The sequence below is a fragment of the Anneissia japonica genome, unplaced genomic scaffold (genome assembly GCF_011630105.1).
Source record: "Anneissia japonica isolate Jap-2015-1 unplaced genomic scaffold, ASM1163010v1 scaffold288018_len440701_cov179, whole genome shotgun sequence".
In the NCBI taxonomy this organism is placed as follows: domain Eukaryota; kingdom Metazoa; phylum Echinodermata; class Crinoidea; order Comatulida; family Comatulidae; genus Anneissia; species Anneissia japonica.
This window is the reverse complement of record NW_022690319.1, coordinates 265,050-275,089: the sequence shown is the minus strand read 5'-3', so window position 1 is coordinate 275,089 and position 10,040 is coordinate 265,050. Positions and strand designations below refer to the sequence as shown.

General features: G+C 33.3%; 1 protein-coding gene across 1 annotated transcript in view; it reads right to left on the bottom strand.

Annotated features, from left to right (window-relative positions):
* Positions 1-2,344: 2,344 nt before the first annotated feature.
* LOC117099889 (protein KIAA0556-like) overlaps positions 2,345-10,040 on the bottom strand; it is a 44,713-nt gene continuing 37,017 nt past the window's right edge. Inside the window, exons 38-41 of the mRNA XM_033239412.1 lie at positions 9,510-9,611; positions 8,296-8,456; positions 7,510-7,613; positions 2,345-6,280 (exon numbers count right to left, since the gene is read on the bottom strand). Coding sequence (XP_033095303.1) covers positions 6,228-6,280; positions 7,510-7,613; positions 8,296-8,456; positions 9,510-9,611 — 420 coding nt within the window. The 3' untranslated portion in view covers positions 2,345-6,227. The remainder of the gene's footprint in view (positions 6,281-7,509; positions 7,614-8,295; positions 8,457-9,509; positions 9,612-10,040) is intronic.

Sequence of the window (10,040 nt, the reverse complement as noted above, 5' to 3'; positions counted from 1 at the left end):
ACTTTTTGGTAGGCCAACATCTCTGCTGCTGGAACACTAGTGCCTGATTTCTATATATTCATATGTTCATGTACCATCATGATTATTATGTATCATGATCATCACTGTTCGATGAGTCCTTGAATTTCAACACTCAGGTGGCAGATGATGTTAAGATTATTAACAGATCCTTCAAATCTATAAACAAAAAACGCTTCCTTCATGTTTATAAGTCAATAGTTAGACCTACATTAGAATATGCAAATGCAGTGTGGTGTCAAATGTTAAAAAAAGATGAAGATCTTTAGGAGAAAGTCCAGCAGAAAGCAACTAGATTACTAGTAGAAACACGACATCTTGAGTATCTAGATAGGCTGAAGTTGCCAACATTAATGTACAGACGCCAAAGGGCTGAGATAATACAAATTTTCAGGATAGTGCATGAAGGGGTTTGATAACTTAAACTTTCACCGCTTTTTTTTTAGATGGGCACCAACACACGAATCCGTGGCTATGGATGGAAGATAAGAAACACTGCAAAATTAAACTTCGACAAAATGCCTTTTCAGTCAGTATGAAAGAATAGAAATGCTCTTCCATCTGAAGCTGTGAATGCAGTTACAGTAAATTCCTTTAAGTAAGCTTTCGAAAAACACTGGGAAAACCACCCTACAAAAATGTATACCCTACCTCAGAGAAACTGGACAAGCAACGAGAGAATGACAAGCTTCGCTTCCAGAACCATGATCATCATTTAGCCATTATGATGATGAACCCTGTTAACTTGACCAGTGGAGCTGGTAATGTGCATGGTCTACCCTCAATAATATCTGGTTGGCTGACTTCTTGCACTAATGCAATTTTTTTAGTTTTCTACTATAACATTACTTTTTCTCATAGACCTACAGAAAATAGTAGATAACAACTGAATCACGGTTCAAAATAAGCAAGTCTAACTAACTAAAGAAAAGACGAAAGCTATAAGGCACTATAGTTCGCTGAAGTGAATCTGCAGTATATACAGTGAGACAGCGACACTAACAGAGTTAAAAAGGATTGAAAACCCGAAGCACACTATGGTGTAATATTTAAAAAAAGTAGTGTAAAATCGTGTTTTGCTTATAAAAAAACACAATATATCACTCTACAAATTACATATCAATGACCAAAAGACAATTTCCATATTCAGGTTCCAGCAAAGTTTGGGTATTACTTAATCTGACAAGGTGAAACATGACTACTTTTGTGGTAAAGAGACACATATGATAATTATGTACACGAGAATCCTGGTCTGCTGGGTTCACAATATTGCCCTGGTTTACCAAATTCTATAAAGATTTTGAAAACTGACACTAAACAAACTTTTGACGTCATGGAACTTGGTTTTTTCATGAGGTAGAGTATGTAAGAAATGATAGGCCTTCATGTTGCGGTAACAGGTTTTTACACCTTTCAGTTGTCGAAAGTAGGCACGAGCACCCTATTTACCACCTGAAACCCATCCTTAAGTCTCTATTGGCTCCCAATTATTCAACAGCACATTATCTGGAGTTTGTTGAGATTTAAGATGCTTACATCAATGTATACTTATTAAATCTATTTATCGTGTCCACACACTTGCTAGATAGGCCTATATCTTTGTTTCAGCCATAGCTGAACACAGTTTCTACCACAGACATTATACTCTGCCTGCCAGGTCCATCAGATGGAATGATGAAAATGGTGATACAAATAGATGTTGACTCGATCTTGAGTGTAATTGTGTACAATTAGCGTTATCCAGCAGGGCCGCGATGAGGACCCCCCTACTTATTAAATTACACCTAACCCATTACGTACAATCCTCTTTGTTCATTTCTCGATATTTTCAGACTTTTTTCTGTCCAAGCACCCTTCTAATTACAGGGGTGGATCCAGAATTTTCGAACAGGGGGGGGGGACATACAGCAGTTTGAGAATAGATAAGTGAGAGCACATAACATTTAAGCATTGAAATTTTAGAAATTATAGTTGCAAAACAGGGGGCGGGGGTGGAGAACGTGCCCACCTACTGGATCCGTGCCTGGATAGAATTGAAGATTTTCGACCACATGGATGTTGTTACTATAAATAGACACCGGAAGTGTGAGTAACCACATGTTTTTGAGACACGCTCATGTTTCGGGCCCTGCTCTGATTGCCATTGGTCGGTTGTTAACTATGATTGGCATTCCAGAAAGAAACATACATATTTAAAAGAATGATGTTAATTTTGCCTTCTTTACTCCACTCAGCAGCCTTGAAAAATTTCGAATGGTTTCTATTTCTGTTATTAATATAATTCATACTTTTATATGATACAGTACAAAAAGAAAGGTTAATTTAATTTGATGTCTAACATTTTTAATATCAATTACTATGTATATATATATATCAAGGTGATTGTGTAGGCATAACTATCCTCTAACTACACATTTAGAAAAAATCTTTTCAGCAATATATACGAAGTAGCGAGGCTGAGATCAAGGCCTGTACCTCTAACGACATTACAACCAAAGTAAATGTACAATTTTTAAAATAATACTTTTGTCTTGGTACTGCTACGTATCAATGTATTTCTAATTCAAGAATTCAATTTTAGCCAATATCTCATCAGTCAAAAGTACAGTATAATAGGTAATTTTTAAGAATAAACTCTTGTACAGATATATTTATATATAAACATAAAATAAAATAAATATAATACATAAAATACAGCAATATAATGTCACAAAAAATAATGACAATACTACTATTATAGGAGGCTGTTTTGCCCTACATGACGTATTATTTTACCGAATACTCAAGAAAAAATTTTGCAAGTGATTTGGGTGGGATTCACTTGCAAATTTTGTCCACAAATATTTGGGAATGTACTGAGTATTTGGTAGGATAAAATTTCAGGTAGGGCAAAACATCACTCCAATGATATTTTCCTGATGCAAACTCACATTGATATAATACTATTAACAATATAACAAATAAAATATTAATAATAATAAACCAATCACATGCATATTTACTTGACTATTTGATTAAGGAAGTCAAATCTAAGTCAGTTCCAACTAATATACCTGTTGTTAATTATGATATTGTTTGTCATCAACAAAGACAAAATGTCAATAATAATCAATGTTTTAATAATTCAATAAATGCATTGCCACAGGAATATTAGGGATTCAACTAGTAACAGTATGTATGGTCTTATAAATGATAATTGATATAGTATATTGTATAACCTTTATGAAGTATAGTAATAATAAATAAGGGACAGTTTATACGAGGTCAATGAATATTTTAAAGACTTCCTATCCCCTGAATACAGTCACAGCATCTTAATGGTCAACTTTATTGACACTGCCATAGCAACAATAAAGTATAATATGAAAATGATATAATCACAACCAAGGACGACACTAATTCCAGGATGTATTATATTACAATACTTGTTATTGGTCAAGCAATTTGCTCTTCAATAACAAGTATAATATACAAAACATGTTATTGGTCAAGATATTTACTGTTCATAACCATAAAATAACTGGACAAATAAAAAAGTTTGCAAGAAAAAAAAAATGATTTTAGCTCTTTAAATTGTGCTTATTGACTTTTTATTCACAGGCTAGCTTTATAATTACAATAATATTTCTCAGTTAGACACTACGGATGATGTATTCCACCAAAGTTTTTAAATTTAGATGTTAGTTTCTCATTTGTATACTTTAATGCTGTTTTATATGTCTTTATTTAGCTATATATTTAAATCTCATGTTTATATAAGGCATCCTGTTATTGGTGCAACGCTGTTGGATGTAGTTTTTAAAATAAAGAATGAAGACCATATTATATATAATGATATTACTATAAGCCCATATTTATTTTCCTCATCTTCCATATGATTACTCAACCTCAACACACTTCATATCAACCACATTATTAAATCGAAAAAACCATAATCTAGGCCTAGACACACCTTATTATTACTAACATCAAGGTACCTCATTACTAACCCCAGGGTACATTGTTACAGCCCCAAGAACCCATTACTAACCACAGCCCCTCTGTTGTACTGCTCTCTATGCCCTATTACATTCCAACCGATCTTTAGAAATTTTGATAAGACAAGTGCACCCACTCAACCAAACAACACAGTTATTGTCAAGAGTCAAGTTCTCTCAGCACACATTAACAAGGTGTTGACGATATTATTACACTACTTGGCTAGGCTATTGAGAAAGGCCTGGACGATGATAGCCTAAGTGATTAAGAAGGATGCGGTTCAGATAGCCCAAGCCAGCAGGAGGGAGCCATTTGCGGCGTTTCTTAATTACCCAGCACCAGGGGCCGATGTTTGGAAATACCAGAACTCAAGACTTTAAACATGTAATCCGAGCTGGAAGCTCAGTTAGTAATCCGAGCACGATGTATGATGAGGAATATCCTGAAGTAAAAGCAAATGCCCGCTTTTATCAAAACAGAAATGCATGATGGGAAAAATACTATTAACATCCTGCCCTCAGGGCAAATAAAACATGACAAAACTATTGTTTTACAAGCAACTTGTAGCAGTACATATTTTTGTAAATTGGATGATGTTAATGCGGTATGTCAAATTCGATTGAACATAATATTCTTTAAATCAGTTGAGGTACTTACAATCTAAAAATGATTAGAGATAACAAAAAACAAAATCTGTGATTAACCATACAAATAATACACCATCGCAACATCAACAGAAATCCGTTATTTCTTACAAATGTGTATAAATGCATGTCTTAATTTATTCCCATGCAAATCTATTTTTAACTTTGACCAAAAGTCAAATTCCAGGGCAACTAAATTTGTAGTGCAAATGTAAAGTAAAATGCCCGGAGGAGTAGCGTTGACTGGGTGGTACAGTTTCAACAATACCGCTACACACTCAAAATCTCATCACACCATAGATAACCTTCGACCTCTCCACTGGCAATGCAACATACGAGACTTGGTTTAATATGACTTGACAGATTGAAGTTTAAGTGTATCAGAAATAGCTATTGTGGCAACCTGAAGGAATAAATGGTGTAAATATAGGACTACAGGGAGAACACTGAGGATCTTAGGAAGAGGGGTTCACAGAGGGCAGAGGCCTACTACTCTAGTAATTGAAACTATAGGAACCAATGGCCAAACAGTGGTACATTTATAACTTTTATGAGTATACAAGATTTTGATAATTTGCTCCCACTTACACAAAATGCCTTCAAGTAAAGTTTGAATCATTTTTTAAACAATAGTTCTTTCCTATCAGAGTCATTCAACTTTTCTTTTTATGTATTCTTTTAATCGTTTTTATCATTTTATTTTTAATGATTATTATTGTAACCATATTTCATTGTTAAATTAATTGTGCTTCTTTTGTTTTTGATTTCATCAATATGTTTGATTATCAATGAAAGAATTCAATAAAAGAATTGAGAATTGGGTGAAACCAAAGTAGGGTACATAAATAACAGTAAAGACCCTCAATGTAGATTGTATGAAGAGGAACTAGAAATTTGGGGGACAATGGTGCGTAAGCCCCACCTCAGATAAAAAGTTCCACAAATCTGTGGTACTGATGAAGAAACAAATGTTTTGGCTCTGCAATTCGTCAAGATAATAATTGAAGATGACAATATTTATATTTGATAAAAATGATTGAATGTATAATAACAATAATAATTATAATAAAATAAGATTCATAATAATAACAATCTGGAATATATATAAATTTATCCTCAGTAAGTCAGAGGAACGTCTCAACTTTCTGACTGTACAAAAACCCTCTAGCAAAATATGGCTTCAATTGCTTTTCAAAAAGATGTCCTATAGTTTTTGCAGTTTACATAACATCAATACATGATGACAATAATCATAATTTATAGTTTTCTCATCTTCATGAACACCTGGGCAGGTGAGTGCCAACTTATTCCACAGGTGTATTCCCTAATTGGGTTACTAGAGCATGGTAGTGTATTAACCATGCTGGCGTACCACAGGTGAAATGACAACCGAACACCAGCAATCCAATCCATTACTACCAGCGTCACTAGGCCCGCAGGTAGAAGTCCCAAGGGTAAAAAGTAGTTTCCTCACTACAATCCCTTTATTTATCCTGATTATCCTGCACAGATCTATATATGGTATCTCCTTAGGGAAGGGCACTACCCTGTATGCTTTTTGGTATCCAGCTGCGATGCCACCTAAGTTCACTTTTTCCTTGTCGGCTTGCAAGATGAGATGCTGGTCTTAGGCCTGAGCTCTGTAATATAATTAACTAATTGTAATAAATGGAAAGAATTTTCTGCAATGAAGTAAAACCACCATACATAGTTCTCATCAACGTATACATTTATATGTTTATTTACATTTATTTTCTTTATACTGGTAACCTGTTTAATAGGATTCTACTATTCTTCCACAGGGCCCAGTTATGCTTATAAACTAAGGCTGGGCCTTTTTTAGCGACAATCCTACGCGCGTTCATAATTTTTAAAGTTTTTGCAGATTTGACACGCTGAAGAAGATTTATTGTGCGATGTCTGCCTGCAGGCGCTTTTCTATCGCTAAGTTTGGCATGTTGGATTTTCAGGTCTTTACAACAAATATTTAATTGGATTAGCTGCAATCTTTATCAAGAAAATCGTAAGTATAAATGGGCCCTATGTCTCATAATGATGCATTTTACCCACCAAGCAATTCCACTTCACTCCAACTGAATTTTTTTTTTTTTTTTTTTTTTTGGGGAGGGGGGGGGGTGTGTGAATCTGTTAATTTTTCTTTGAAGCTTGGACGAGACTTTTTTTATACCTTGTCTCGCGAACTTATTTTTTTAAAGATCATCAGAAAAGGGCGAAAAAATATTTTAAAAAAAATATTGTTTTCTTATTTAGCAAATGGTTTTGCCAAAAGCACACAGACGGAGGAGAAAATAAATAAAAAATGTTATTGTTTAATGTAAACAGTGTAGTGTAGTGTGTGTGTGTTGTGTTAATTGCTTTAACTTTATTAGGAAGAAATATACATCTTAATTTTGGAGATTTCAAGGCAGCGGTGGGCGTAATGAAAATAAAGAAAAACTTTCATTTTTTTTCTGAAATTTCCTTTTCTTTTGTGTCAGCAGGTGCGCTAATTGGCCAAAAAATAAAATTTTATTTTTATTCGAAACCATCAATACTGTCGAGAGACGGTTCGCTAAACAAGTTATAAAAAAAGTCTCGCTTGGCAACTGTACAGTGTTACTCTAAATTTGTCAGTTTGATTCAACTCTCTTTCCTAATATATACCATCTGTTGTGAAGTCTGGAAAATCTCAAAAATCCTATAAAAAATTGAATTGCTCAATTAAATATGTTATCTATTTATAACCAAAGATCGATAAAATTCAGTTTTCACTAAAACAAGGTACTCCTCTGTATATTAGCCTTTTGCTGAAAATTAGAAGTTTAAAACAGACACAAGAAATTGTTTAGTTCTTAGCATTCAAACCTACCTTGATCGGGGGCTTTGACAGCCATCCTTTTAGGATTAATGTAATGAGTCATTACTTCACTGTCATTGGTCAACTGAACATCCTGGTCACCATGCTGGGTGTTCCTATGAACCAATCAAAGAAAAATTTGAAATTATTACAGATGACACACAAATGCTAACATCAAAATCATTTTTTTTTTATTAATTAATTTTCATGTGTTTTTAAAAAAATGTTTTTGTTTTTTGGGAGATTATTTAATTAATATTGCTGCTCTCTATAACTATAATAACAAATTAAAAATATACCATCACAAAAATCAAACTAAAACCTGAAAATAAAAAATAGATAATAATTGCTGATTTTATATACAGGTCTCTAATTAAAGACTCCTTCAATAAAAGACGACTGTGGTCCCATATTAACAAATGTCTTTTATCTTTATTATTCTAATTAGAGACCAAAGGCATTAAAAACCATGGAAACCATCATAGAAGTGGTCCGTAATTGGAGGGAGACCTGTATTTTAATAGGGAGCTTCGATTGCACGACGACGGTAGGACATAAAACGTAATGACGTCGCTAAAAGTCATCTGCGCATGCGAGAACGTTAAGGTCACCTCGAGTAGATTCTGGAACGTAATTTAGCCAAATCTACGAATGCAGAGAACGTAGGACGCCAGGTAGGACGGCCACGCATGAGTGATTCTGTTCTAGTGTCGCATCGTCGCACAAATCAAAAGCTCTCTATTAAATACTAGCAAGCACCTGAAAAATAGAGGTATAAAAAATGTTTGTTGAACCTACTTAATAATTGTGTGTTTCTCCTTTCTTCGTAGTTCCTCATTGTTTGTGAAGAGTATTGTATGGTACTGAGTTGGGACATCACAGGTTGGCAGGATGCCCCTGGCACCTGTTGACACTTGACCTAGTATTCCATTGTACACCAGCAGATCATCAACCAGAAGCTATCACAATACATACAATGTAATAATTTAATATAATATAATAATATATAATACTATAACATAACTAGTATATAATATGAGGCTTACCATCCCAAAACCAGCATACTAAATTTAAACTGAGTAAATAGCATAAGAATTTGGCAGTACTGTATTGTATACTTTAGTACAGAGAAGTTGTAATACTTTTACTCATAACTTTGGCAATATTAAGTCGATTACAGTAAATGACCCATCATTTTAAAGCTTATAATGCAGAGAATAAGAATATATATATATATAAAAAAAAATCAATTTTGGTCACAAATGCTGGTTTTGGCATAGCAACCACCATATATTATAATCATAATGTTTTGCATTAAAACAAAATCTTAAGGATGTACAGTATTGTCCCATGCTAAATACCAAAAAAATCATTAAAAATTTTTTTTGAAATTAATTATGTCATCATCAGTAATAATTCATTTCTGATGACATAATTAATGTCGAAATATTGAATCCCAACACGATGGCATGTATTTCAATATATTGAAATTAACTTGCCCATTTTGAAGTAAAATAAAAGTTATTAACTTGAACACAGCAATTAGTGTATTTAAAAAAATGTCTACCCATCAGTTTACAGCGAAAAAAGATAGAAAAACTTCCAGTCACTGGAAGTGTTTTATTACTTTTATTATATTTTTCTGATTTAAAAATCAGGGTACACATTTTTTAAATTCAATACTTTCTTATGCAAGTTAATAATTTGTATGTTATTGCAAAATGAGCAAGTTGATTTCAAAATTAATGTTTATTATTTTTTTTGACATTAGCAAGGGACAATACATCTTTAACACAGAAATTTCTTGATTAGTTTCTTTTGTATTCATTGGAAACTGAAAAAAAAATGCATGTGTGTTCATTATGAATTGAATATTACATACACTGTTTTCATTGGAAGCCTAAAACTATACATGTTATCACAGGCAATGACATTACATGTATAAACACACTCGACAGCTACCGGTGAGTCACAGACTACAATAACAACTTTGAAAAAAATTTATTCCGTACCCCAAATTCTTTGACTCCTCTTTGAGGAGTTTTACTGTAATTCCACAGTTTGATCATGGAAACAGTTACTGGTTCATCAAACACTACATACACCAAATTGATCTGAAAATAAATTTAAATAATATATATTACGAGTGGTTTATCCAGTAGTTGCTCTGTATTTATTTTATAAGATTACTTGTTAAGCGAGGTCAAATGTGATTAGTCGGTACACTGGAGACAATCCACTACTATTATCTCTGACAATGTTACAGAATATAAAAATGTTTACATGGGCAATAATATGCATAAATGTTACTTCTTAAATACAACATTTCCGCCAAATTTGTAATGAAAATTGCGGAGAACCTGTCAACTGCCACTGGGAGACTTCCAGAAAGGTCTAGCATTTCATCACGGGTTAATTAAACGATAAATCTACATTACTAACGAACACAAATATTTTAAACCGGAAAAAGAACGAAACATTGATATCAAAAACAAGTCAAGTCTTAAAAAGCTATTTCAATGTTTACATACACAATGGCCTGT